This window comes from Ambystoma mexicanum, chromosome 4q, assembly GCF_040938575.1.
Source record: "Ambystoma mexicanum isolate Mex_15411 chromosome 4q, UKY_AmexF1_1, whole genome shotgun sequence".
In the NCBI taxonomy this organism is placed as follows: Eukaryota; Metazoa; Chordata; class Amphibia; order Caudata; family Ambystomatidae; genus Ambystoma; species Ambystoma mexicanum.
Window position 1 is genome coordinate 837,209,184 of NC_090928.1, and position 27,742 is coordinate 837,236,925.

The 27,742-nt window shown below is 45.9% G+C and overlaps 1 protein-coding gene across 4 annotated transcripts in view; it reads left to right on the forward strand.

The window, feature by feature from the left end:
- LHCGR (luteinizing hormone/choriogonadotropin receptor) overlaps nucleotides 1-27,742 on the forward strand; it is a 1,835,933-nt gene that overhangs the window by 1,249,827 nt on the left and 558,364 nt on the right. For 3 of the 4 annotated variants that reach the window (XM_069608404.1, XM_069608401.1, XM_069608403.1), the window contains one exon: nucleotides 23,491-23,577. In XM_069608404.1, coding sequence (XP_069464505.1) covers nucleotides 23,491-23,577 — 87 coding nt within the window. The remainder of the gene's footprint in view (nucleotides 1-23,490; nucleotides 23,578-27,742) is intronic. The other variant, XM_069608402.1, reaches the window with a different exon arrangement.

Sequence of the window (27,742 nt, forward strand, 5' to 3'; positions counted from 1 at the left end):
TATAATTCCCCAGTAATGTCTTTTGTCCTTTCCCCATAGGGGCCGAGGTGCGGTACCTGCCAACGAAGCGGCGCCGACCCGAAATGTGGAATGGTTCACCAAGAAAAGCCGGTAAGTATTATGGCTGAAAATTCGGCTCTCCTCCTGTGTTCCCTCTGCTCACCTTTTGTCTCTTCTTCTCTCCCCTAGGTGCAGAGATGTGGCGGCTGGTGCTGACAGCCGCGATGGAGCCGGGAGATGTCTCGAGGACAGGTGAGTGAAGCGCGGCGCTGCAGCGAGCAACGCAATGCTTTTAAATGGAAGTCTTTCTTCAAGAATGCTGGCGTGAAGATTCCGGATGCAGGTAAGAAGTTTGAATAAGTTCTTGGTTTTCACCTTTCTCTTCTCTTCTTTCCTTACAGGTGTTCCAGGTTCGAGGCGGGCGTGGCTGGAGTCCAGGTGCAGGAGCAGACACGGTGAGCGTTCAGCTGCTGGGATGCAGAACAACGCGAAGCACGTGTGGCTGTCCGGGCGTGGCTTAAATAGCCTTGGAAGAAGTCCTAGGTAAGTATTCTTCCACAGCCCCACCCAAGTAACAAAATAGTCCCTTCAGTAAAATAGTCCCTCCTAAGTCTCATTTGGCTTGGGTCTTCATGCAGCATGGTCTGCATCAGGTGAGTATGCAGCATGGTCTGCATCAGGTAAGTGCACCAAACACTTTCCTTAATGAGCCTGGCGCCTATAGCGCCAGGACTGATGTCCAACATGAGCCTGGCGCCAAAGGCGCCAGGAGAGAGTCCAAAGAACCCCTATAAGGGGCCGCTGGGCTTTTACCCGGGGGCATGATGCCTGCTCCCGGGGGTGCTGGGCCTGGCCTGGTGCTCCGGGGGTAGGCATCATGACAGCGATCTCAGCAGAGTCAAGCAGGCGAGTTGCATTTCTAAAATAGTATTTCAAAAATAGTGCCTAGTCCCAGTCTAGTGATTGCTCGCAGAAATGCTGGTAATTCGGTAATCAAATAAGGGGAAGCAACCGATCTTATGCGGCGCTTGATCTTCCTTATCCTTCTGTTATCCAAGAAGCTAATGGACTAATTAATTAGCTGTATTTGTTAATGAACGCCCATTTTAGTCATGGTGACTCAGCGTTGGCGATCTCAGCAGAGTCAAGCAGGCTGTTTGCATTTCTAAATAATTTCAAAGATAGTGCCAAGTCCCAACATAGTGATTGCTCTCAAAAATGCTGGCAATTCGGTAAGCAAATAAGGGGAAGCAACCGCTCTTATGTGGCGCTCAGTCTTTCCTGCGGCCGCTTGCTACGAAGAGTAGCTGTGTCCACGGTAGTGGTTTTCGAGTCGCGCATGCGTATGTCCATAATATGGTCACGTCGCTAGTAGCTACGCGACCATGGACTGTAGTGCGCATGCGTGAGAGATTAGTGTTCCGATCTAGCGATCGCTGAGTGTGGCTGTGTGTAATGAGTGCCGCTTTGCTTACCTCGTGGTATAGTCATGTGTATGTGTGAAGCATACACTGTCCCATAATCTAGTGGGGACTGGTCTCACGTACCATATAGCCACCAGTGGGAGAAATGTGTAGGTTGGCATACTGGCACGTGGAGGACCTGCTAGTGAGTCAAGTCGAATGTAGACAGAATGTGGACAGGGGTGTGCTGGGTCCGGGTAGTGACTGTCTGAAATGACAGGGTGCCTTTATACTGAATCAAGACAAAACATTCAATGATCATATGGAGGTTGGTGCTAGTTTACATAAACATGCAAATGCATGCATAACTGACAGCTGACATATCTTAGCCATATTATTCACTAGTGCATTGTATTTGGTAGATTGTAAGCACACCTCTTTGTGACCTCTATCGCAGTAGGGTCTTCAAAAAAACAGGTTCCATTCAATAGAAATATTTAAACCATTTCTCACTGTGTCTAAACGGTGTATCCATTTTTGCTCTAATTTCCTCAGTTCTAAATCTCTGTCTCCCCCTCTGGCTTTGGCATTGATGGTTTGAATGACACACCATCTTAGTTCTGTATGTTTGTGTTTCTCTTTTACGAAATGAGCCACCATTAGTTTGTCCTCAATTGTGTTCTTGAGGCATGATCTATGCTCGCAGATTCTTTGCCTGACTTCGCGCTTGCTTTTCCCTATGTATTATAGGTTACTCTGCCATTTCATCATGTAAATGCTCCATTTTATGAGGCAGTTGGAGAATGTTTTGTACTTCCAGATGGTGCCATTGAGGGAGACTTTTTTTTGATCTTGTGTGAGATGGCATACCGAACATTTTCCACAGCGGTAATGTCCAACTACGGGAGGGAGATGCCAGAGTGTGGGTTGGTATGGTCCTTTAGGTTTTTCTGTGGGGTAGGTGTGTATGAGATGGTCTTTAAGGTTTTTTCTTCTTTTGAACGCGAATCTCAGCGTCTCTGGTGTAAAAGTGTCTGTTTGCAATAGATGCCAGTTAGTTAGGATCGTTTTCCTGATTGGTTTGCTCATAGGTGAGAATGTGGTTACACATGTCATCTTTTCTTTGTGTTCTTCTCTTGCCCGTTTTGTCAGGCAGTCCGTTCTGTTGGTGTTTCTCGCTGTCTTGTGTGCCTTTCTGATGATCGCTGTTGGATATCCTCTGACTTTGAGGCGGTTCTCTAGATCTTTTCCATGATGGTCATATTCTGGTAATGTTTTACAGTTCCTCCTTATTCTGAGGAACTGTCCAAACGGTACATTTTCTCTCAAAACTTGCGGGTGGAAGCTGGTGAATTTCAGTAGTGTATCTTTGTCCCTAGGTTTCCAGTAGAGAGTCGTTGTGATTGTGCCATCTTCTGCTCTGAGGATGTTTAGGTCCAGGAATGCTAAATTGTTGTTGTCGTGATGCGTGAAGTTGATGCATGTGTCCACGCTGTTGAGCCATGTGTGGAACTCTTGAAGTTCTGCGATAGTTCCTCTCCAGATGGTGAAAATATCGTCAATGTATCTTACCCACCCTACTAGTTGGTTCCTGTATTTGTTATGGTCATTGTAAATGAAATTGTTTTCCAGATTGTCCATGTACAAATTTGCGATGTCCGGTGCGAATGTTGACCCCATACTGGTACCTCTTGTTTGTTGATAGAATTGTCCCTGGTATATAAAGTAGTTTTCTGTTAATGCCAGGCGAATGCATTCTTGAATGAAGGAGGTAGGTGTCGACACATCTGACCTTTTGTCCAGATATTCTTTTAGTATGTCGATGCATTGATTTTCTGGTATGCTTGTATAAAGGGCTTCGACATCAAAGGTGACGAGTATGTCCTGTTGAGATGTCTGCCCGTAGAAAAATTGGCCCATTTTATTGCCCCTTTGTTAACCGGATCTATGCAACAGGTCTATCAGGCGGCAAACCCCAATGGAGACACTGCCTACGCCGACATCAAAAGAACTATTCTAGAAAGGATGGGTGTAGACGAGGAGGCATATCGCCAGAAGCTAAGAGAAACCAAGATACGCAATGGGGAAACTCCACGACAACTGTATTACCGTGTACATGATTTAACCTAAAGGTAGTTAAAACCTAACAGTTTGTCTATTCCAGAAATACTAGAAAAAGTGAAGCTTGAACAGTTTGTGGAAGCCCTCCCCAATAACATGCAGAGATGGGTGCGCCAACACCATTGACCCACCCGTAATGAAGCCATAGACATCGCTTCTGCATTCCAAAAAGCCAGAGGAAAAAGGGGCGGACCGTTGGAAATGATCAAACCAACCCTTAACAGAAGCACAGAGCCAGTGGGTACCAAAACCATACGAACGGAACCCAAGGGACCAACATGGACCCCCACCAACAGACAACCCCAATGCTTCGATTGTGGGGAGTGGGGCCATATATATCCCGGTTTTGCCTAAGGAAAAGCAGACCAGAACCCATGGAAATCGGATATACCAGAGAGAGTTCCGAAGAAGACGAGAGCCCTACCTGATGGAAGTCCGGGTTGACGGGGTACCCCGGCAGGGCCTGATCGATAGCGGAAGCGAACAGTGCCATAAGGCCAGAAGTAAGTGACTCTGGGAATAATGGGGATCATGATATTCCGGTTCAATGTGTTTATGGGGATGTCCGGGTATACCCATCCAAACAGGTTACCCTAGAAATAAATGGGGTTAGTACACCTATGGAAGTACCCATCATGCCACATATACCCACACAAGTACCAATAGGAACTGATCTACCCAACTTCTGGGATTGTGTGAAAGAGTTAGAATGGCTAAAAACCGCACCCTACTTTAATGAAGAAGTTACAATGAAACAAAGAACACAGAACAAAAATCCAGGAGAGAAGTAAGAGAAGAGAAAAAGAAATGGGTGGGAAAATTCAGCGGACTGGTAGATTGGATTCCAGAGGATAAAAGAGTATCGTTTAGAAGTGAAACCATGTCAGACCCAACCCTCAAAAATGCCCGGGAAAGTGCCATGGAAGGTCCAGACAGTCAGACCTCAGGTTTCAACATAGGAGAGGACTCATATACCGGGTTACCAAAGACCAGAATGACCAGGTGGTAGAACAACTACTGGTACCCACGAGTTTCAGGCAAGCAATTATGGAGATGGGTCATGACACTCCAACCGGAGGGCATATGGCCAGGGAAAAAACCCTAGAAAAAATCCTAAAAAGGTTCTATTGGCCGGGGATCTACCACGAAGTAACCAAACATTGTGAAGAATGCCCAACTTGCCAGAAAACAAACCCCATCAAACCATTACGTGCACCCTTGTTACCGATGCCCTTGATAAAAGAACCATTTTTTAGAATCGGAATGGACGTGGTGGGACCTTTAGAACCCAGCAGTCATGGGTCCCAATATCTGTTGGTAATAGTTGACTATGCGACCAGATATCCAGAGGCTTTCCCCATGAGGGGAATCAGTGCGCAACAAGTCTGCAACCAGTTGGTACCGTTCTTCTCACGAGTAGGAATTCCATCAGAAATCGTGACAGATCAAGGTAGAAATTTTGTATCCGGGATAATGCGGAACGTTTGCCAACAGTTACAAATCAAACAACTATGCACCTCTATATATCACCCCCAGACAGACGGTTTGGTAGAACGATATAATAAAACTATCAAACTAATGCTGAAGAAAATAACAGCTCCCACAGGAAAAAACTGGGACCGAGCAGTTCCTTGGGTCCTCATGGTGTTAAGGGACACCCTGCAGTCATCCACAGGTTTTTCCCCTTACGAATTACTATTTGGGCACCAACCAAGAACAGTACTAGACATCACTAAAAACGGGTGGGAGGAACAAGAAGAAACCACTACACTGACCGATTATGTATTAGAAATGAGGGAAAAACTCACTAAATTGAGAGAGCTGGCCAGGAGTTATCTTGGAAGGTCACAGATAACCCAAGAAAAGTACTATAACAAGAGAACCAGAGCCCAGAAATTCAAGGTTGGAGACCAGGTACTGGTGTTGTTACCCACCAGCCATAACAAGATGCTGGCACAATGGAGGGGGCCGTACAAAGTAACAAGGTTATTGGGCCCAGTAAATTACCTGGTAGAACAACCTGATCGAAAAACCAGATTCCAGAATTACCATATAAATCTGCTAAAAGAGTGGAAAACGTCAGACCGCAAGACCACTAACATTCGAGTAACCACTCGTGAAAAACCGGAGACAGCCTTTGCGGCCGTTCAGTGGGGAAAACAACTTACTTTCAAAGAAAAACAAGAAATGCAAGAGCAACTCCAACCTGTACAAAACGTGTTCTCCTATTTTCTGGGGAAGACTCACCTCACCGAACACAAAATAGTTTTAGTGCCAAAGTCAGACGGCAGTACCCGGTTTTGCATGGACTATAGACAATTAAATGCCATTTCAACGTACCAAGCTTATCCTATGCCCAGAATTGACGAACTCATAGAACAACTGGGGTCTGCCACTTATATCAGTACCATCGACCTGACAATAGGGATATTGGCAAATCCCACTTTGTTCCAAAGATAAGATAAAAAACGCTTTCTCCACCTCATCCGGGCTATTTCAATTCACTGTGTTTCCCTTTGGGTTACACAGAGCACCTGCAACCTTTCAGTCACTTATGAATCAAGTATTGGCCCCACACCATCAATATAGTTCTGCCTATTTGGACGGCATAGTAGTATATAGTAAAACATGGGAAGAACACAAGGAACATCTTACAGCAGTAATATCCTGTCTACAGACAGAAGGACTCCATATCAACCCTAAGAAAACAGTCTTGGCCAGAAATCAAACCCGATACATAGGACATTGGGGTGGGAATGGAGCCATTCGACCCCAACTGGACAAAGTAGAAGCCATTGAAAAACTATCGATGCCCAGTAACAAGAAACAGGTCAGAGCATTCCTGGGTTTCATAGGCTATTATCGCAAGTTCATACCTCATTTTTCCACCATAGCCAGTCCGTTAACAGAAGCCCTCAAATCCAGCTATACGGGAAACCTGGGGACAGATCAAGAGGCATGCAAAGCTTTTCAGGAACTCAAGAAAATCATATCAGCTCAACCGGTATTGAGATGTCCGGACTTCAGTAAACGTTTTTTTGTTCAAACAGATGCTTCGGGCTTAGGATTAGGAGTGGTACTCTCACAAGGCAAAGAAGACGAATTACATCCAGTGGCATTCATCAGCCGAAAGCTGCTACCGCACTAAGTTGGTTACTCAACCGTTGAAAGCAATAAAATGGGCAATCGAGACTCTCCGTTATTATTTAGAGGGGCGGAAGTTCACGGTCTTCACAGACCATGCCCCTTTACAGTGGTTGGCTACCCACAAAGATTCCAACCAACGATTATTAAGGTTGTTCCTCACTTTACAAGTGTTTTGCTTTGAAACTATTCACAAACCAGCAGCTTTCCAGTTAATACCTGATTACTTGTCTCGGAGCTTGGATCAGCCCGATCGGCAGAATGTTTCGGGGGGTGTATGTGAAGACCTGAACAACCCATACACTTGTGAAATTTCCAGGGATAGTGCAAAAGACAGCTTATTACCCTATGCAAAACGCAAGGACGGTGGAGACGAGGCTACATCACCCAAAGAAAACAGGGAAAAGGAACGTACCGCGGCCAGCGCGGAGAAGGGATGGGGAAGCCCACCAAGCCGAGACCCAGTTTGCCGTGGCCAGCGGAGCATGACAGAATCTTCCTTGGAGCAATGGCAGGGGCAGCCCATGGAGAGACCAGTTCCCACCGTTGGCTGTGCTATCAGCTCTCAGTAAGCTTAATATTGATGCCAAATCCTTCCTTTCCCTGTTTTTTATTTTTACTTGATACACAAAACTTATACTATGAACACACCTCCAGCTATCAAATGAGTCAGCCTGCCTGTTCATCAAGTGCTGTCTCTATTCTCCACTTCACTCTCTCATTATTATCCCTGTGTGAAGTCACTCTGTTCTCCATCACCCTTGCAATTCTTGAGCTTGCACGTAGATGTTGTCAATCTTCCTTCTCTGTGCGTGCCTTTCAACTGAACAAAAACCTGGGTATACCCATGGCAGTCTGCCCTTTATCCCTGCCAGTCATGTATTTCATGGGGAACAACTTCCCATTCTAATGGTGCGCTCCTTTGTCTCCTCTAGCCATAGAATGCTGTCATGAATAGTGTAAAAAAGTCTTATTCTCCTAAAAAGGGGTCTCCCCTCCATGCTGCTACACCCCTTGTCCTGTGTGTGTGTCTGCATTTGCATTGGTGCCTGCAGTGGCAGTATTTGACTTTGATGTAAGTTCAACTCACGGTGAATGCATCTGAGACTGTGTGATCTTGGACATACTGTTCATGTGGTTAATCCTGTACTGTGAAGGGTGTGTTATCCCCCCTCTCAAATCTTGGCAATTTCTCTTCCCTTGTTTTTTCTTGCATGCTTGAAAAATGCATCCTAATCTTACACACTCGCTTTATTGCTCCCTCTTACATGCCATTCGCCTCCTGTTGTCATGGTTTGTACAGCTAAAATATGTGTATCTATATCCGGGGCTTCTCACTTACCATAATTATGTCTGTATGTGTCATCGTGGCCCTGTCTTGACCCTTGAGGCCATTCCTGTCTCAATAGAGGTGTGTGGGTAAACATTGGGCAAGCATCTCCCTTTTCCAAATTATCGTCCTGCAATGCATCTAAGCTCCAAAACATGGTGTCACTTCATAAATCAAGTGCGTCTCTCCCTGCCCCTCTGTGTGACTGCTTTATTCCCTTCAAAGTATCCCGCTTATTGCTAATGAAGGCACTTGCAAGGGTGAAATGATATATAAACATAATATTCTCTAATGTATCTTTACGCAATGCTCAAATGGAATGCTTGAAAAATGTCTGTCACAGTCTTGCATTCAAAACAGCAGATCTATTGTGTGCTTTGGAAGTTGAAAAGCAGCCTGTGCGATCGAATGAATTGGTTTTTGGGACCAATCTCATTTGTGTGTGAAATAGAAGAGAATGAACCCTAATTTGATATGTGTGTTACCCATGACGCAAATGTGCACACCCAATTTTAATCCATATAGCATATCTATATGTAAAACTGTAACGCTCACCTGATTCCCGTAGAGGCGCCGGTCTTGACTGGGCGTATACCGTATCTTCAAAGGTGATGTGTAACACACGGCTGGCTCTTTGGGCTGGACCTCTGTGCACTGTATGTCTGACTCGAAGGGTAAGATGTCTGCAGATAGAAAATAAGGGATTAAGGAACTGGGTTATTGAATGTCTCTCTCTTCTTCCCTTTCTCTTCTCCTGTAGAACCCCAAAGGTTAACGCTCTCACCTTAGTTAAGTGAACGCCGTGCTCTCCATCTGCCTCGGGGCAGGGTGCTGTAACCAGTTTCTTCACTGTATAAGGGGAGCAGGCCTCTTGACTTCAGAGGACTGCTGTCCGTCGTTTACTGCACGAACGGTAAGTTTCGAGTAATTCTAATGTCTTTAAAGTCTTTAGTAATGATGTTTCTTGTTTTGCAGGGTTCCGGCGATGGCGGATGACGGGCTGAAGTGAGTTGAAGATGGAGCCTGTGTGATGAATAGAAGCGCCTGGAAGCACGTAAGTAAGCGCTTGTTGCCTGCTTCACGATGCGCTCTAACTGTCTTTTTATTTTGCAGGTACAAGTTCGGAGCGGCTGCAGGGTGCCGAAATACCCACTGGGTTAGATTTGGAAAGGAGTAATGGCACGTGAGTATTAAAGTTCCCCAATGTCTTTAAACGCACCTTGTTTTGTCTTTCAGATGCGGGATGCAGCGTCGAAGGCCTCCGGAGCGTGCAAAGAGTTGTTAAGCTTTTGTCTTTCAGATGCCGGAATGCAGTGTGAAGACCTCCGGAGCGCACGAAGAGTAGGTAAGCCTTTGTCTATCAGATTCCGGAATGCAGCGCGAGGCGTTGGTGACAGCCGATGGACCAGGTAAGTGAAGAACTGTCACTGAAGACCGTAATGCTAACCTGTTCTTTCTTGTCTTTATAGGTGTTGCTGAAGACTGGATTCAGGATGGTAAGCCTTTTTCCTTAGGCCCAGGATCAGATGCAGAAGACACGATGAGCGTTCTGCTGCAGAGGATGCAGAATAACACAAAGCAAGATTCATCCATCGGGTGTGGTTTAAATAGCCTCCTGTAGTGCTTAGGTGTCTCCTTCCACAGCCACGCCTAGGTAAGAAAAGAGTTCCTGCTTTCCAGAAGAGTTCCAGTGTTCTGAATCTAGGGAGTGGCTCCTGCCCTACCCAACAGGAAAAGTAGTTCCAAACAGAAGAGGATCAGAGGCTCAACTGGCAGGCAAGTAAGCAGCATGGTCTGCTGCAGGTAAGTCCACCCAAGCATTATGAGCCCGGCGCTTCCAGTGCTGGGACTGGGCATATTTATGAGCCTGGTGCCACTGGCGCCAGGACTGGGTCCAAAAGGTCCCAATTGGGACTGGTTGGCACTCGGAACCTGGGTTATGGATCTGCTTCCAAGGGAGTTGGGAAAACCCTGACCTTTTGGAAGCAGAGATCATGACAAAAAGTCATTAAAGAATGTATTTTTACCTCGTACAACCTTAAACACAAATCCATCATCCATACATAACAATTACAAATATCCTAATGACACTACCATAATACATTGATGACAAAATCAATCAATATACCCCTTTTCCTTGGGCTTCCTTTGTTACAAACGACTAAATCTTAAATTCTTTGAACTAAAATTGTCAATCTAATCGTTCTCAAAAGGTGACCTCCACTGTCAAAACAACATTATTATCCATATATTTCATGAAAGCTTTAATAGGGATATCCAATCCAGTGAATCCTGGCTCTGGCACAGAATCTAAATATTGTTGGGGCTCTGGGCTCCAGATCACTTAAAGCTCTGTATTAACAATACTATTTTCAAAACATGTTATCATATCCATCTTAATACACGCTCCACTAGCAAGGTCAGTATAAAAATCACTTTGCTCACTATATATAATATTTTGCTTCATCCTGGTATAGATAAGAATTGCAAATAATCTTCTTTGTCTTATACAACAATCTGCACTAGTCATATACATACACCTATACATATCAAGTACACCCTTACCCATTCCTATAGATTCTAGTCCAAATCTCATGCTTTCCCAATCTATGTCGCCCTGTGCTCACCTATGCACCTCAGATCACAAAACTAAAAGGGATTCATCCTCTTTCATTAACTTACTTCTTAGCCCTCTTCTCTTCTGCCTCCCAAGTAACATCTCTTAAGCACCCTACCCTTTATGTCAGCCATTCCCTATCTTGTCAAAGGTCCAAAAGTCCCACTTTTTCCAAAGACTCCCTTCTCTGCGCTTCTGCCGTTTTATATTCTTTTTTTTAAATACTTTATTGAGTTTTATACAAACAAACAAAGTAAGCATATAGTAGAATATGATGCAATATGATTCTGTATGATTCAGGGCAGCAGGGTCAGGTGATGTGTTAAGTGTATCAACAGTCTTTCACGTGTTCTTGACGGTTCCGGGCTTGCACAGCCATCCAAGGGGGGGGGGGGCAGAGGGGTGAGGGGTGGTATTTCAGTCATCCGTCCATTTCCCCCATATTTTCTCAAACTTTCTGGGGCAGCCTCTCGCTTTGTAAATACGCTTTTCCACGGATGCGCACCTATTCACTTCGTTGGACCAGCGATTTAGGTACAGTGCTTCTGCCGAGCCCCAGGTTGCAGCGATCAGCCATTTCCCAACTCCAAAAACAACAGCCAGAAACAATTTCTCGTATTTGGTGAAGTCCACCTCCCCCCATATCTCAATTAGCATCAGCTTTGGGTCCAATGTTATAGATGACCCCATCATTTTTGAAACCCTGTCAATGCATTCCACCCAGAAGGTCTGCACTACATCACACTCCCAGATAGTATGGAAAAAGGTGCCCCTCTCGCGTTTGCATTGGAGACAAACCTCGTCCTCTACTCCTCCCCATTTGGCTAGCGTTGTTCGGGCGTAGTAGGAGCAGTGCAGTATTCTGAATTGAGTTGTATCAGCCTCAATTTTGCATCAATGCCGATTTCAAGGGGGAACATCAATGCTTCCACCCATTCCTCCGGTTCCATCCTGCCCAGGTCCCTTTCCCAGTTTTCTTTCAACCTAGTGAGTGTTTTGGTGCCAAAGGAGTTAAGGGCCTGGTATAGTGTGGAAGTGACCTTGGAGGGGATGGGGTCCGGGAGGATGTTGGTTTCAGGGGGCACATCTGCTAGATTCGGGAACTGGGATTTCATGGCATGAGCAAGTTGTACATGTCTAAAACTGTCAATGGGTTGTAAAGCAAATCTTTCTTTCAGGATGTCAAATTCGAATAGGTGCCCTTCGTGAACAATGTGTGCTAGTGTACATATCCCCCGCTTCTCCCAAGTCTCAAAGCATCCCATTGTTTGTATTTCGGGGAGGTGTGCATTGTGCCATAGGGGTTGGGCTAATGTTGGTTTCCATGCCCAGCCAATATATCTGTGTGCCTCCCTCCAAGTATGGCGAATATGGCGTGATATTTTAGTCATTCCCAAATCGTCTTTCCCATCCATGTGTAGAGCCTGAAGGGGCAAGATAGGATTCACAGCAGATAATTCTATGCGGACATGTGGAAGTGTGGGGTTGCTGTGTAACCAATCATTTACCAGCCCGATTTGTGCGGCAAGGTAGTATGTGCGAATACACAGTAATCCTATACCGCCTTCCCATATTGAACGCTGCAGTGTTGCCAGAGCAATTCTAGGTTGTTTCCCTCCCCAGAACAATTCCCAGAGGTTTGTGTCAATCACTGTGAAAGTTCCAAGGGGGACAGGAAGCGGAGCATTTTGTAGCACATAATGAAGTCTTGGAAGTGTCATCATTTTGAACAACGCGGCCCAGCCGATCAGCAAGAGTGGGAGGGTCTGCCAGTGAGGGACGTCTCTATTGAATCTGTCCAGCACTGGTTGTAGGTTTAGCCGGACATAGTCGTCCAGGGCCGGGCTTATACGAATACCTAGGTATATAAAACCAAGGACGGAAACAGGGTATGGGCAGGATTCGGGAATTTCAGCATCCCCACCCTGGACCGGGAAGTATATGGTCTTTTGGACATTCACTTTAAGGCCCCCGAAGTTCTGGTATTCTCTAAGGGTCAGAGACAGAATTGGGCAGGAGATCACAGAGTTGCTAAGATAGATCAGGAGGTCATCTGCATACAGTGACAGTATGTCTTCCCCCCTTTTGGCCAGGTGACTCCAGACCAATTTCTTTTGGTTCTGAATTTAATCACCAGTGGTTCAATGGCAAGGAGAAATAGCAAGGGGGAGAAGGGGCAGCCCTGTCTGGTCCCACGCCCCAAAGGGAACAACCTTGATGACCTGCCGTTCACCCTTACCGATGTTCTGGGGAGTCGAAGAGGAGCTTGGTCCAGGAGATAAAACCCTGCCCGAGATTCATACGGCTCATGATTTCCCAAAGGGTTGCCCACCCCACCGAATTGAATGCCTTTTCGAAATCCACTGCCAGTAAGGCCAGCAGGTCAGATATCTCTGGGGCTCGTTCTATGGCCAGTTGAAGTCTACACATGTTCATACAGGTGGATTTGTTGGGCATGAATCCACATTGGTCTGGATGGATGAGTGCCTCAATCACCCCAAGCTATCTATTGGCAAGGATTCTTCCCCGTTTATCAGCTATATAGTTCTGTAAAATGCGGAGCATTCCGGGGGTTTCCCTGGGTTAGGGATCACCACTATGCACATTCTTCTGAGATCTAGTGGGAGTATGCGCCTTACTTTGCTCTGAAAAAACATACGATGCATGGGTCCGGTCAGTGTGCCGCCCAGACGTTTCCATATCTCAACAGGGAAGCCGTTGGTCCCCGGAGTCTTCCCGGATTGGGGCTGTGCTAAAGCCACTTGGACCTCATTCTCTGTGATTTCAGAGTCAAGTTGTTCTGCTTGTTCTATCGAGAGTCGCGGGATGTCAACCTTATCAAGAAAGTTAGAGTGGCTGGGCGAAGGGCCCTCCCTCTGTGGGGAGTAAAGTTGTTCATAGTTGTCCGGGAAGGCCTCTGCAATATCGGAGTCTGACGTCAATAATTCCCCATCCGCCAATCGTATAGCGCGCACTTTTCTCTTACTGTGTTCCCGCCTTTCCATCCATGCCAGAGTCTTGGCTGCCTTATCCCCTTTTTCATATATCTGGCATCTGGTTGACCAGTGGGCGGTCCGAGCCATATCTAGAGTGCTATTTCGTAGGGATTCTTGAGCCGTTTTTAAGGCTTCTTGCGATGCTGTGGTCTTAAGCATTAGGAGTTGCTCCTCTCGCTCAGACACTAGTTTTTCTGCATGTACGATCACCTGATGGTGGTGTTTACGATGGGCCGACACCAGGGAGATGGCCTCCCCTCGGAGAACTGTTTTATATGCCTCCCACATTGTGATCGGGCAGTCCACGGACCCTCCGTTCAGTTCAAAGTACTCGTTGGTCTTACCCACGAGCCCTTCCGCTATCTCGGGCAATCCCAAGTAGTAGTGTTCAGGCGCCAGATCACATCTGGTTGGTGATGTATACCCTTTAGGGTTATCAGGAGGGGAGAGTGATCTGATATCCCTCTCACTAGGAGTTCTGCCAATATGAGCCTATGTGACATGTTACGAGGGATGAAGGCATAGTCAATTCTTGAAAGTGACTTATGTGCAGTGGAATAAAACGAGAACCCAGTGTCAGTGGTGTGTAGTGTCCTCCAGGTGTCTAACATTCCTGCTGCTTCGGCAAAAGTATACAGTGCGGTCGGGACCCACAGAGCCCTGTTCCCTTTATGCGATCTGTCTTTAGTCACCTCCATGACCTCATTGAAGTCACCTCCCAAGACCCATGCATCTGCCTACTCTTCTAGTAATACCGATCGTAGCTACCCCAAGAGTTCTTTTGTAAATGTAGTGGGGGCTTATGCTTGCGATAAAGCCCCACTGCTCTCCTCTAATGTCCCCCAATACCAGCACGAAGCGGCCGCGAGGATCGGGCCTTACTTTTGTGACCTGAAAGTGAACTCGCTTGTGGATAAGTATCACCATGCCCTTAGCACCGCTCGAGAACACAGTCTGGTATGTGTGCGAGTAGTTTGACCTCTTAAAGAACCCACAGTCTGTACCCATCAGATGGGTTTCAGATAGTAAGGCCACATCCGGAGAATAGCGGTTGAGGTATTGAAGTACTAACTTCCTTTTTATACCGGAACCAAGTCCGTTAACATTCCATGATAGAAAGGGCAGGTGGCCTACTTGTTAGCGTGTTCTGTGTATCATGATTTCAAGGAGGATCATGTGTCATGTTAGCCCCCGGAGCCCCAAGCCTCCCTTGTGGCATCGCATCCTGACACCTCCACCGGTTTGACTTCCCTGCTGCCGTGTAATTATAGAAAATTAACCCATATCCCTTTGGTATACCAATAAACTGTACCCCATAAACACCCGACACCCTGTACTCCCCCCAACTAGAAGCACCTGTCGCCCAAACATAAAAAACCATGAACTCATGTGAACCAATTTGGGGAACTCCCCAGGGGTTAGTGTGCCGTTCCTTGTCCCCACCGGGGGCTGCCCATCTTGAAATTATCTCTTACTGGTTGAATTATTTCTTGATCGGGAAAAGAGTGGGGAGGGCAAAGAAGCCGACGGGGCACCTACTCGACTGCAGGCAAGGGCTGTTCAATGTCTTGTAGCCCAGCATCATTCTTCAAGTCTCTCTCTTTTTTCCAGGCGGGTTGTCTTCCTTAGTTCCATTGCGTGGTGTGAAGGTTAACTTGTGGTGCAGATTATACCGGTTCCTTTCTTTCTGTGGGGAGGATAAGACTTGTGTTTCCAGCCATTCCCAGGCTTCTCGCGGGTTGTAGAATACAGGGACTACGTTGTTGTAGTGTAGTTTGAGGGTGGCCATGAAGAATAATGCATATTTGATGATCAGAGACACGAGTTTCTTTTTAATAGTCATATAGGACTGCCGGGATTTCTGGACCTCCTTTGTGTAGTCAGGGAAGAACCCAATGCGGTTGCCATTATATGTAATTGGGCCGGTCGCTAGTGCCATGTGAAGAAGAGTGTCTCGGTCTCTCTAGTTCATTAGTTTGGCAATCACTGTACCTGTTTTATATTCTTCTTTCTTCTCAAAACTGCTCTCCCAAGCTTGTCATGTCACCTCCACATGTAAGTAAACCAATCATTGCCAGCAAAACACGTCTCCTTTACCTTGAATTTTAATACCGGCCAATACAGTTCCTAGGTCAAATTTATTTTTTCCTAATGCATAAATACTTGCATTGCTGTCATTTGTCATGTAATAAGTTGACATTCACAAGACAAATTCTTCTCTTGCTTGATTCAAATGTCTATGTGTGTTGCTTCTCCCATAACCCGGCCACTCAAAAACATATGTTCTTGGGAGGTTGTCCTCATACATCACACTTCAATTACTCACCAAAATGCTCAATACATTTTCCTTTTGCTTGCTTAATTTTCGCTCATGTTACTCCAAGACATATGTTGAAAGACCAGCCACATGTGCTCTCGCACTGTGATCTTAAGTCAGCTGTCCTGCTTCAATGTCCCACTCCCTGTTTCTCCCGCACTGCCTGTCTTCAGCAGAAAAATGGGCTCATGCCAGAGCCCTGTACAAAGTGGTCTTTGTTTCTCTGTTTTCTTTTCCTTTCTAAATACATGGGGGCTTTTCGCCACGCAGCTAGACACACAAAGCACATACATCCAAACAAACACAGCGTGAACAAAAAGCACAGTCACAAATTGCCTATATGGGTGTTAGGCAGAATTATATGCAGTACCCTTTGGGAACACCACACAAAATTAAGACTACAAGTGACAGAACAAATTCACCTTTGGTACAAGCCTGTACTACACAGTTAAAGTGGCAGCGATGGCTGAGCAGCCAGACTTATCTCAAGAGTAAGTGAGCAGTATTAGATAGTTACACAAAGGACAGCAATTACTATGATTCAGGCAAACACTGACTTAAGGTTTTCAAGTAAAAGAATATACATTTATTTCACTCTTCAGTTGTATAACATTACACTATTATAAGCAGTCTAAAATCACACTCTTAATACACCACACCATGTCCCTTAAATTCCAGACAAGTTAAGCTCACAAAATGAAGTGGGAGCAAAATGGCACTCCAGCAATTTGAAAGGGAGGGAAAGACAAAGTTAATAGCAATTAAATCAAACCAACAGGTAAGTACTCAGGGCAATTAAACAAGAGGAACTAAAGTGATAGAATCAGGTAGAAAAGACTTAGGGCCAAAGTCAATGGGTCAAAAGTCTTTTGCTCAAGATCACACAATTCAGGGCAGTTCATGGTAAAGTTTGTGGCATGGATTCCGGACGAGGTTTGTTGATAGCAAAGTTAGTTCAAAGAGAAGAGAAGGACAAGCACTCGGATTGGAAAAAGATTTCAAACACTTTCACCGCGGTTGAACGAAACGCACAACTGGATTTGCAGAGTACCTTAAAACAGAGAGGAAGCTGTAGCTGAGGTGGACGTTCCTGGTAGTTCCTGCAGGCTCATGGTTCCTGAAGCGACTGTCGGACTGACAAGCAGTAGGAACACTAGAGGGTCCTGCACTACCCAGGGAAGAAACCAGCAGCAGAGCAAAGCAACGAATAAAAGGTGCGCTCCTTAAACCCCAAGCAGGGTCCGACCTTCCTGGTTATCTGGCCCACTGTAGCTCTGTACAGCGAATTCGACCAGAGGAGGGGTCCTGGCTTGCAGTTTGGGTGAACTGGTTGGTCCCACCATCTCAAGGGAAGAAGTTTCCTGGAGGATCTTCTCTGTCGTCAGATTCTGAAGATTCGGACCTGCAGCAGGGCTTCACCGGGTGGTTCAGTTGTTGTAGGGGTCCTCTTCTGTCAGCTTCTCGTTGGTTCTTTCGTTCCAGTGGCGACTCTTCCTTTCCAGTCCCAGAGACCTGCTTTTCATGCAGTTTCCCCCATTCATACAGCGTGGCTGTCAATAACACAGCAGGGTGGCTGTCCTGGCAAGGACAGTCCCCTCAGCAAATCAATCAGGAGTGCGACTTGGGTTACCAAGGGAACCCATGGCAGGGGTCCGAACATCCCTCCCTCACATCCTGCCCATCTAGACTTTCAGGTGCCTTAAGGAGGGCTTCTGTGCAGAAGCCCACTAAAAGATGGCGCACAAAGGAATCATCCCCGGTTTGGCGCGCAGAGTAAAACACTAGAAATACTTTAACAAAAAGAAATGGCGAATAAACCCAGCTGGAGCCTAAATAAAAAGTATTTGGTCAAGCGGGTTTATGTTCGAGGCTAATATAATAGCCTAAAACAATACCATGGTTATATAAGATAACCGCAGTAGAAAAGTTAGGGTAGTTACCACTGCCACCAGCCAAGTCTTGATATAAAGGGAGCAAAATAATGCTCCAAGAGACACAGACAAAAAGGGATACAAATTAACCCTTTCCAATACTCCATGTAAGGTGGGGTGCACTGGGTCTGTGGTTTAAAGTGACTAAAATAAAGTTAATGGCAACTTTACCTTTTCTGGAGGACAGTATTCATCCCCAAAAAAATGGAGTCAGTGGGAAGTCTCAAAGACAACCCTGTGTCACTGCACTGAAGGTGCTGTGTAACACACATGAAAATATGAGGCCCTGGTGTAGGTGAGGCTCCAGTGCTCAAGATCACACAAAAAGTGAAAGCACACACAGCAAAACACATGTAAAAGTGGAAAAAAGTCTCACACACTTACCAGTTGAAAAAAATAAATCCTAGAAATCCAGCAAAGCTGCTGAGGGACTCATTAGGTAAGGGAAATCACCCATTTATGAGAATTCTCCCTAACCATGGGTAATCCCAAAGCACAACACATACCATTGTGTTTTAAGCACTGCCCTTGAAGGCCACGTTGCTGCTCTTCCACATGCTTCAAGCCCACCCCAATGGCACCACACTCTTTTCATTTTCCAAAACTTCAAAACCACAATATCTTTTTAATTTTTCTTCACCAACAACTCCATGCTCCACTGTGGGGCACAACATTGTGCAAATATGCAATATCCTATTAACAACCTGTTCTGTGACATCACCAACCCTAATGCAAACCCCAATACTTTGAGTAAAAATGGCAATACTTTGAGGGACCTCTCAAATGCTGCAATACCACACGACACAACAATACAAACTACATAACAAGAATTTGGCCGTCTTCCTGCTCTTTAATCAGGGATTTCTAACAAATAAGTGCTGGTTCTTCTATCCCATCGCATAGGATAACATCTCTGTGAGAAACTTCGAAACCAACTTCCCCAACCTATGGGAGCTACACTACCTCTTAGACACAGGATTTCCACATGTAAGTCTTCCGTAACTAAGCTCTCTGACTAAAAAGGATAGTCTTTTTTGTCTTTTCTTTGATTTTCATCCATAAACCAAGCTAAACACCTAGAATACAGGATTCCTTTTCTCTTTTCTTTGTTTCTCTTCATTCACATTTAACCTTAAGCTAAACACCTGGAAACATGTTTTGCTGTCTTGTGTTGTTGTGAAGAAAACTAACTGTTCCCCCAATTTATGGACCTATACTTACAACAACTCAGTGGATCCGATGAAGCCCACAGATGCCTCCGTCACTCCCACAGCCACTCCACCTTCTGATCCCTGAACGTCCCACAGAGAGCAGGCAGGAATGCAGGGGAGACTGCATTTTTGCCAAAGGCGTTAGCAATCTTAATCTGCTACCAATTGAAACATAGTGAAAAAGCCAGAGGTCGGCTCAAGGGAAATCCCCAATGCCCAAGAAACAAAAGAGTCCTGAAATTTGGCAAATTACTGCTTTAATAATAGATTTCAAAAGCGGGGATAGGCACACAGACCTCTGCAGATTCCGATGTACTCTTAACTCATTACAGACTGTTAACAGGTTTTTATTACACAGTGAAATCACAAGCAAAATATGAATTCCAAACTTTTAGATGAGACAGGATTGGGTGAACAGTATGGACAGACATACAGCCTATAGGGGATAGATGATCTAATTAATCTGGCCATATTGAGTAGCTCCACCTGGGACCACCCACAGGAGGCCAGCGTGAGACGTCTCAGCTTGGGATATTTACCAGTACATGAGCACAATGAAGAGTGGGGAGAATGGCCTCAGAGTACCGTCTTTTCCCAATGAGGTTACCACTTCTCTGACTCCTCTGGCCTTGGGCAAGGACATTTTAGCTTTCAACGTCATGCTGTGTTACCTTTTGTATCTTCTGTCTTCAGTTCGGCGGGAACAGTCTCTGCCTGCTTTGAATAAATGGGTCGTGTGCCCAAGGTTCAGATCACGTGTGTAGGGACCGTACATCTGAGTTTCTCTGCTTGCATTTATGAATAATGTCAGCTTCCTGCCCTTGTAGGTATTCTATCTTTTCTCTTGGCTTCCTTGGCAAGGCTGAGCACAATAGCTGCACTGCCTGCTGTGCCTGCATTTCTCAGGGAGAAATCAGCGTGTCAGGCTTCTCCCTGTGTTTTGAGCCTTTCCAGTGCCTTCCATTCATTCAATGCAGCTGTGTCTTCCATCTTTATTTTCATGGATGCTCATTTTTTTTGCTTTTAGGCATCAGCGAGCAGTTCATGTATGTTCTTGTGCAACTAGCTAAGTGAGTTATAAGAAGGTTCTTTGTGCCTAAGACTAATGCACCCTAAGTGTCTGCGTAGTTTTGTGCAGTAATGAGTGTGCTTCATATCCAACGCTTCTATGTGTGTGTGTGTTTTCAGCCATGCCGCCTCTTCAATATTACTTTAATGATGTCATCCGGTTATGGTCTGTGGGGCTGCTTCGGTGAGTGGCATCTGTCTACTTGGGGGTATGCTGGGAGGGGTTTGAGGCCCCCAAAACGTGAACATAATTTTAATAGTTGTATTTGTGCCTCTGCTTCATGTTCTCTTGACACTGCAGAGCTCCGCTCACTCCAGCCACTAACGTAAATCATGTTCTTTTCTCAGTGTAATCCAATGGCATTGTCCATTCCACAGCTTTTGTCCAGTCTTGTTATTCTGAGCCTACTGTTTTACTCCTTATGTGTCACAGAGGACCTTCATAATTCACAGAAGCTAGGAGACTGTTCTAGGGGTTTTATTATTCTTAAAACAGTTGAGATATGCAGATTGTTTAGTCTGAATATGAGCATATTGTGCAATGTATGGATTGTTAAATGTATTGCACTGGGCTGGAAAATAGCAGGGAAATACACTAATGGGAGTCCCTCTCTCATCTTCTGGGGCTTTACCTCCCTCGCTGTGGTGTCCATACATCTCAAGTTTCCCCACTGGTGACCAGTAACACCTACTATCTAATACTAGCTTAGATTAGGGTCTATATGCAAATGCTTCATCTATCTACCTTCCTTCTAGGTGTACCTATGCCCAGGGTGTTCAACAGAAGTGAATGTTTCTTTGTGTCAATTTCAGACACCCTGGTTCTTTCTTACACTCACATGCTCATCTCACTTGATCTCACTACTCCCCTTCCTTATCTTTCCTGCGCTACACCAACGTCACCTCTCCTCCCTTGCTCTCTCGCCTTCGCACCTTCCATTCCTCTCTCCTGTCCCCCCGATGTTCTGCTCTCGTAACCCCCCTGATACTAGCTCTTCGACTCTCACCTCTCCTCATGCTATTACTCTCACCCCTTCTCACGCTGCTACTCTCCCTTCCGCCTTGCTATACTACTCGCTCTCTTTCTACCTCTGCTTACTTTCACACCTCTTCCAAAAATCACTGTCACCATTCTCACTCTTACTCTACACCCTTCTCCTTGCACCCCTCTCTTACACCCCACTCTACTATCCTTACTCTCTCCCAGCACCCATTTATTCTCACACTACCTAGTACCCTCAACCTCCTACTTCTGTCTCCCAATCCTATCTCACTACTACCCCACTCACACAACCACTGAGCCACTGATTCTTTCTCACAACCTGGTGCCTCACAAATTCCTGAACTGCATTCTGCTCTAATTCTACCACCAGCTCCTCAGCACTTCACCCCTCTGGACCTACTTGGCTCGGTGTCTTGGTCTACCTCCCAACCTTCTGACCATATCCCTGCAACCCACACGATGCAACCACTGGGTGGCTACCACATTCACATTTCCTGCCTTTTCCCCAGGCTTTCCCTTAGGTGTGGATTTATGCTTTAATCCAGACACCAGCCCTGAACAGCTCATAACAGGTTGCTGTAACCTTTACCCTGGCTCTTCAAGGCAGGCAGTAGAAATCAATATAGATGACAACATGGGTATACAACTTGCTTTCTCATACCAACAGTTTCTGGCACGTGGGATCTACACTGGATTTACACAGGGGCTCGTTGTAGGGATATACTCAGAATACAGCAGGCTCCACTCAAATCGAATGCAATAAAGATTGCTAGCCAACAATGAAGCCAACACAGCCAGCTGAGGAGATTCCCCCTGGGAAACAAGGGACCTTGAAGCACCTGATCCCTGTGGAACAATCAGAACTCTCATCCTTATTTATTTGTTTATTTATTTATTTATTTATTACATTTATATAGCGCACAGGCAGCCCAGGGGCATTGTGGCACTGTTACTTGTAAGGAGACTTAGTTACAATGGGTACAGTTGCGCCTTGGGTTACAGTGAGGCGGTGACCTGTGATCAGGTAACGGTGGTATCATACAACATAATACATCCTACATGATATTCATGAGGGCTTGGTCGTATGGTGTTGGTTAGGTGAACAGGGTAGTTTTCATGGCTTTACGAAAAGCAGTCAGTGAGGGTTCAGAGCGCAGGGAGGCAGGAAGGGTGTTCCAGTGTAAGGCAGCGAGGTACGGGAAGCTGGAGCCCCCTGCTCTGGCTCTTTTTACCCTGGGTACTGACAGCATGTTGGCAAAGGTTGACCTAGTGGGTCTTGTGGAGGAGACTAGGTGGATCCTCTGGGATAGGTACACTGGGACGGTGAGATGGATGCATTTGTGGGTGATGCTTAGCGCTTTGAATAAGATCCTTTCCTTTATGGGGAGCCAGTGTGAAGCTTTTCTAGCAGCGGTGATGTGCTCTCTCTTGGCAATGCCTTGTGCAGCACGCAGGGCACTGTTCTGTATTACTTGAAGCTTCTCAAGGTTTTTGTTGGTGGTCCCTAGGAAAAGAACATTGCAGTAATCCAGCCGCGAGCCAGTTATGGCCCTGGCTGTGTTAGTGCATGTGTCTTTTGACGGATAAGGTCTGATTGCGTTGAGGAGTTTTGCATGGTAAGCAGCAGAGGAGGCAATGGCGTTTGATTAAGCCTCCACTCTGGGCTCATCAAGGAGATGTCAGGGGAAATCTTAAATACCAGGGTCTTGTGCTATAAATTCTGGATGGAGCTTTCAGTATCAGATGAACATCCTATCATAAGTTCCCTAAAGTCTGTTCTTGACTAACAAAAACAGACACTAATGCATCACACCATGTATGGAGCATTCACAGTATACAAGGGTCAATATTGACTACCAAGTACTTTGTATATTCACTTATACAACATTAGCCTAGTATTAGTAAAATGCACATCAACACCATTACAGTGAAAGCGCTGCCATGAGTAAATATGGATGTGCTCTAATTAGCACATCATCACAAACCAATTTTGCTTCATGTTTAGATGGGTGCAGGAGAGTTTCTTGCTGTCTGCATTTTCAGATTCAGACAGCATATTGTAATGATACATGGAGCTAATAGGTAGATTTGAAGACATAGGCACACTGGATATCTATGTAATAATGTTTATTCCACATGGCACTAGATTTTAAGCAAGCTGGCATATCCAATTTTCTACATATTTTGAATATGCATTTATGTCCATATGGAAATCATGATCACAGTTGGATGTATTTTTCAATTGTAAGTTCAACAATCTCACAGGAACTCAAACTATAAACATTTGATGATTTTGCACTGCCAATTACCAATACCATGATGAAATAATATTAACATTTTTTATATCAGCTTATCTATTATTTTTAGGAAACTGTATAGAAATGGATTCGTAGATATAAAGAGCCATGCATTCAATGGGACAAAGCTGGACCAACTGTAAGTATTGCCTTGTTTTAAAGCTTCAAATATATGAATGAGAGGTCAGGGTGCATTGGCAGGTATTTATCCCCTTGGTCAAATTTGAGATGGGCACTTATATGGTGGCTGTATCAGTGCCACAGCCGCAAGATGCTATTCATCTAGAAGACTGATGAATGATGAATTTGTTTTGTTGTTTGACAGTACTGCTTTGTAGGGTATTTGCTACAAATGGTGGTCGGATAACAGGACAAAAGTCATTGAGGTCAATAAGGTCTACTATGTTTGTTCAAATGAGTGAGCGTTTACCTTCCCTTCCAGCTGTCCACAAATTCTCTATTAATCATGTTGGCATTCATATGGCTTTCATGCCCTGCCAGGAGGGCGGACATGACCTTTAACAGCCAGCTCGGGCTGTTGGCCATTAAAGGGCATGTCTGCCCGCCTGGCAGGGCATGAAAGTCATTCGCACCCCAGGGTTCGTCCTGGGTGCAAATGGTTTTCACAATTTTTCATTGGGAGATCTGTGCTGCTAGCACAGCTGATCTCCTGATGAAAAATGAAAAAGAAAAAAAAAAGACTGCTACCATATGGAAAAGGGACTAAGAGGCTCCCTGTTGCCTCCCCCAATAAAACAAAGTAAGAAAAAAAAGTGCCACCCGGGGAAAGGCCTCGGGTGGCTGGGACATCGGGTGGGGATTGTGTATTCTCACCTGCTGTTCCAGACACCTGATTGGCTGAGCACCCTTCCTGTTTTTTAACTCTTTACTGTGTTACAACATAAAATATTCAACAACAACAAACATAACAATCACTCTGGCACTTCTTCGTGGATTCCGCCCAACATTAACATCCATCCTGGTGCGCTTCTGTGACCGTTCCATCCTGGATCAATGGCTTCCCATGCCACTGCGGACTCGTCAGCCTGGGGTCCCATGTCATCGAGCCTTAGGCTACCACCCCATGTCCTTCTCCATGTCGGTGGGTGCACTATTTGTTTGTCAGTTTCCCTGTTAATGTTCCTCCACTCCTCCGGGGTCATCTGTACTGCTCACTTCCCTTTGTCAGAATAAGTCTTGTATCAGGGAGTTCCATGCCAGTATCTTATGCCCACTCTCCCCTTCCCCCCTTTGCAATGCCCTTGTCCACACTGCTGTTTCCGCTACCATCCATTTCTTCAGGTCGGCCCACCATGAGTCTACGCTCGGCCTGAACTGGAGTTCCACGCCATCGCAATGCGTCACTTTGCCAGAATGCACGCCAAGTCCTTCATTTTGGCCAAATGTGTCCTCTGTCTCCTCTAGGAAAAAGTCCCAATAGGTAAGACTCTGGTGTCCAGGCTTGCATGTAGATTCCGCGCTCCGCCACCCTCCCCTTGATTCCCTCCCAAAAGGTCGATATCACTGTACAGGTCCAGAACACATGAAGTATGTCAGCTTTCTCTGCGCCACACCGCAGGCAGTTCCGGGGGTTCCCTAGTTACCATAGTGGACATTCTCCTGGGTGTGAGGTATGCTCTGTGCATGAGGTAAAGCTGTGCTTGCCTAAATCTTGCATTTCTAGCAAACCTTCTTTGGATATCGCAAGGCTCTGGACCATTCCTGATCGGTGAAGGGCCTCTGGAGCTCCTCTTCCCATCGTTCCAGCGTTTTCAATTTCCGCTCATTGTTGGTCTTCATAGTTCTTCATAGAGACTGGAGACTGCATGTCCCCCTTCTGATACAACATACCACACATCTAGCACCCCCCTGTATCATCTTCATCTGGCATTTCCCGCTACTTTTCTTAATTGTCTGAACCATGCTGTTGTACAGTATAAATTGTCCATTGTGTATGTCCTCCTCCTCCTCCTCCAAAGTTAGAAAGTCTACCCATTGTCCATCTTTGCATAGGTCTCCAATCTGAGCTATGCCCTTGGCTTCCCAATCACTCCGGTATGTTGCTAGGGTCCCAGTGTTTGCACCAGCAAATCCCACGAGGGGTATCTGCACGGAACAGGTGTCATGCACCCCTTGGATTTTCCATGCCTTCTTCCACAGGATCAGGCCCAGTTTGAGTATGTTGGGTAGGGTTCTGGTCAGGGTCTCATCTAACCGTATCGTTTCTCTCAGGTAGTACTGTCGCAATGCCGGCTGGAAGAGCAGCGAGTCTCTTAATGTTTAATCTCCTAGCCATCTGACCACAAATTGCAGTGCCACACCAGGTAATATCGTTCAAAGTCCAGCACCCGGATGCCTCCCTCTTCATAGTCCCTTTGTAGAGTGTTTAGGGCAATCCTGTTCCTCCCCCCTACCCACAGGAATTCTCGTGCCATTGTGTGTAGATGTGTAAAGAATGCCTTAGGTATATTTGTGAAATAGTACAATATGCGTGATAATACCGTCATCTTCAACAGGGCCACCCTTCCTATCATTCCTAACAGGAGGGTCCTCTAGAAGTTCATGGCTTTCTGCGTCTTATCGAGGGCTACCTGTGTATTGCAATTGTGTGCGTCAGTGATATCGTGATATCTTGAAACACCTGTGTATAGGCACATTATAAATGCCATATCATATCATATCATATATCATGATGCACCTCTATTCCCAGATGGCAGAAAGAGTGCAGGGCCCAGGTCCGGCAGTTGGTTTGGGGGGGATCCATCTTAGATCAGCTAGGGGGAACAGGGAGGACTTTTCTTTGTTGATGGTTATCCCCAATAATCTGGTGTACACGTCTATAGCTTCTAGTATGCTTGATAGGTGCACCCGTGGGTTCCCCACAAAGAGGAGCATGTCATCCACGTATAGTGAGGTTTGGTATATGTCTATCCCAGTTTTGTTACATTCGGCTCCGAGGAAGACCACCAGCGGTTCAAGGGCCAATATGTACAGCATCAGGGATAGTGGGCACCCCTGCTTCGTGCCTCTGTAAATCCTCCAGATGTCCGAGATGTGCCTACCAATTTTCACCCTCGCCCTGGGGTCTTTATAAAGCAGCTTAATCCAGCGGAGGAATCCCTCCCCTACAAAAAAGTGGGTGAGAACACTCAACAGCCACTTCCGATGTACAGAATCCAATGCTTTAACAGCGTCCAACAACGCTATGGCGCATTCGCCCCGTTTGTGATTCGTCTGGTCAACCCCATGTGGTGAAGTCATCTCAGATTCCACGTCGTGTTCCGTCCTGGTACGTAGCCCGTGTGGTCTGAATGCACCAAAGTGGATATCACTCGTTTAAGCCGATTGGCTAGCGTTTCCGTCAGGATTTTGGAATCCTGATTAATCAGGGTGATCGGCCGATAGGAGGCACAGTGAAGTAGTGACTTCCCTGGTTTGAGGATAGATATTATTACAGATTCTGACATGCTGTCCGGCAACGTCCCTTTCTCGTAAGCATCTTCATAGATCTCCAGCAATTTAGGTGCTATGGTGCCCTTGTATTTCTGATAAAACTCGCCCAGAAGCCCGTTGGGTTCTGGGGATTTGCCAGATGGAAGATCAGCAATCACGGTCTCTAGTTCCTCCACTGTGAAGGGGGGCTCCAAGTATGTGGGCCTGCTCCTCCGTTAACTTAGGTAGACTAATCTCAGCCAAGGCGTTGGCTGTATCGCCCGTTTGCCACTAGGAAAGTGGTGAGAATGTTTTATTGATGCCTCTTGGTCATGACCTCTACCCCTGCCTCATCCCGTACTGCATTGCATTAATTGGATCCCTCCTATTCTCCTGCTTAGTAAGCTAGGCCAGCAGCCTGCCGGGCTTATCTCCCTCTGCGTGTAGTCCTTGTATATATTTACCATAGTCCTATCTCCCCAGTCTCTCCCAGACTGTGACACACCTCAAACTCAACCTTGTGAGTTCCCCCAATTCCTACCCTGTTATATCTGTACAGCGTTCTGCTAGTTCTATCTCCCTTTCTACTTCCCTGAGATCCACCAGGGCACTCCCTCTTAGCCCCCCCTCTGAGCCCCCCCCCATTTTCCCTATCGATGCCCCCCTGACCACCACTTTAAAAGCATCCCAGATCGTACCGTTACTATCAACCCTTCCTATGTTGTGCTCAAAATATTCATCTATCGTGTCTTGCAGGTATTCATGGAACTCGCCTTCCATCAACGCCTCTGCCCTCCGCCTCCATATTGGTATAGGGGCCTTCCTATTGGTATGTGCCCATGTTGCTAGAAATGGAGCATGAATCATTAATG